General features: G+C 32.8%; 1 protein-coding gene across 1 annotated transcript; it reads left to right on the top strand.

The window, feature by feature from the left end:
* The first annotated feature begins 878 nt into the window (after positions 1-878).
* On the top strand, positions 879-1741 carry LOC126660771 (GCN5-related N-acetyltransferase 8-like). The gene has a single exon (XM_050354436.2). It carries the CDS (start codon positions 942-944, stop codon positions 1641-1643), a length of 702 nt encoding a protein of 233 aa, XP_050210393.1. The 5' UTR covers positions 879-941; the 3' UTR covers positions 1644-1741.
* Positions 1742-1974: the final 233 nt, after the last annotated feature.

The raw sequence follows: 1974 nt of genomic DNA, 5'->3' as shown, positions 1-1974 counted from the left end.
TTATTAGCTTAATTTAATTTTTTATTTCCTAATTCTAAGCAATTCAGTGCACACTTTTATTAAAACCCAAATACTAAAAACTTACGGCTTAGTTGTAATTGTACCTTATAATCCTACTTCTAATGCATTTCCTAGATTCATATGCTTTAAAACCTATCACCAAAAACCACACAATTACCTCTAGACTTAATTATATTTATAATTATTATTATAATTATAAATTCCATTATAGCATCTAATTCTATTTCTAACCAAATCTAAATCTATCATCAATTGTGTTGAAAATCTACTGCTAAAAATATATTTAGTTTTATTTAATTAATTATTAATCTAATAAATAAATTTATTTCAATTATATCATACAATTGTATTTGATAATTAGTCTTAGATAATCATATAAAAACGAATTGAATATCACATAAAACACAATTACAAATTGGATGGATTAATAGTCTCTCTTAAAATAACAAAAGACTCTTTGTTGATTATGGCACTAGAGCATTACATATTAGTTATTATTTAATTAAAAATAAATTCATGAAAATTTTTGCTTGAAAAATAGCAAGCAAATCAATTTTGACCAAAAAAATTGCACTCTCCACACCTACATTATTATGTACAAGTTATTAATAAATGATTAAATAAAATTTTTAACTAATTTAATATATAAATTAAATATATTGATATAACTAATGATAAATTAAATTAATGCATAAATTGACGAGTTAAATTACGAGCCACATACGTAACACGTAATGCGAAAATAGTAATATTAAAAAATAAAAAAATATATTTTTTGATGAAAAAAATAGTAATAACTATTGAATTGAATTTGGTGAAAATTTACCAAATTGAAAAATAGTGTGGAAAAAAATGGTGATTGACCTTTGGAGACAGAAAAAAGAAACTGCCCAATCACACACACTCACCACTAACAAAAAATGGCAGCCGCTGCTCCACCGCCACCACCGACCCCAACACCGTCAGCACCCACCGGCCTCCCGGAATCCGACAACACTCCAGTCGGATACCCACTCTTCACCCGTATCCGTCTCGCAACACCCGCAGACATCCCAACCATCCACAAACTCATCCACCAAATGGCAGTTTTCGGAAAACTAACCCATCTCTTCTCCGCTACCGAGTCATCACTTTCCACCACACTCTTCAACTCACCGCCGTTTAACTCGTTCACCATCTTCCTCCTCGAAGTTTCCACTAACCCAATACCCAAAATCATCTCACATAGCTTCACTCCCATTGAACGGATCATTCAGCTGGATCATCCTGTAATTGACCCGGAAATGGAATCGTTTGACCAGGTTGGACCCAGCAATGTTGTGATTGCTGGGTTTGTTCTGTTTTTCCCGAATTACTCGAGTTTTCTTGCAAAACCCGGGTTTTATGTGGAGGATCTGTTTGTTAGGGAGTGTTATAGGAGGAAGGGTTTGGGGAAGTTGTTGCTGTCGGCCGTGGCGGCGCAGGCAGTGAAAATGGGGTATGGGAGAGTTGAATGGGTTTTGCTTGATTGGAATGTGAATGCTATTAAGTTTTATGAAGAAATGGGGGCGAAGATTTTACCCGAATGGCGGATTTGTAGGTTGACTGGTGACAATCTTGAAGCTTATCGCGATGTTGTTTAAGCGATTTTAGCGTTTTGAAGTTGGGGATTCTCAGGTTATGTAAGTATTGCTATTTTGATTGAATCAAATGGGTGAATGAAAAACATGAAATTTTAGCATTTGTTGTTGTTTCGTGAAATTAACTTTAAATTATGTTTTTTTTAAAACTTTGGATTCAATCTTTATGAAGATTTATAGAAATGTTATGAGATTAATGTTTTGTTTTGCTGTGTTGTTAGTATGATTTTAGATTGTTGAGTTACTCTGTTTTTTCTTAGTTTTGCAATGCGAAAACCCGTCATATTTAAAAATGTGTTGTTTGATGAGGTTGAGGATCATTTTCTAAGTTAAA

The sequence above is a fragment of the Mercurialis annua genome, linkage group LG8, assembly GCF_937616625.2.
Source record: "Mercurialis annua linkage group LG8, ddMerAnnu1.2, whole genome shotgun sequence".
NCBI lineage: Eukaryota > Viridiplantae > Streptophyta > Magnoliopsida > Malpighiales > Euphorbiaceae > Mercurialis > Mercurialis annua.
Note: the sequence above shows the minus strand (reverse complement) of the source record. Positions and strands in the feature narration are given on the sequence as shown.

Bases quoted from the DNA above. Each gene is read 5' to 3' on its own strand.
- LOC126660771 (XM_050354436.2), top strand. From the start codon at position 942: ATGGCAGCCGCTGCTCCACCGCCACCACCGACCCCAACACCGTCAGCA.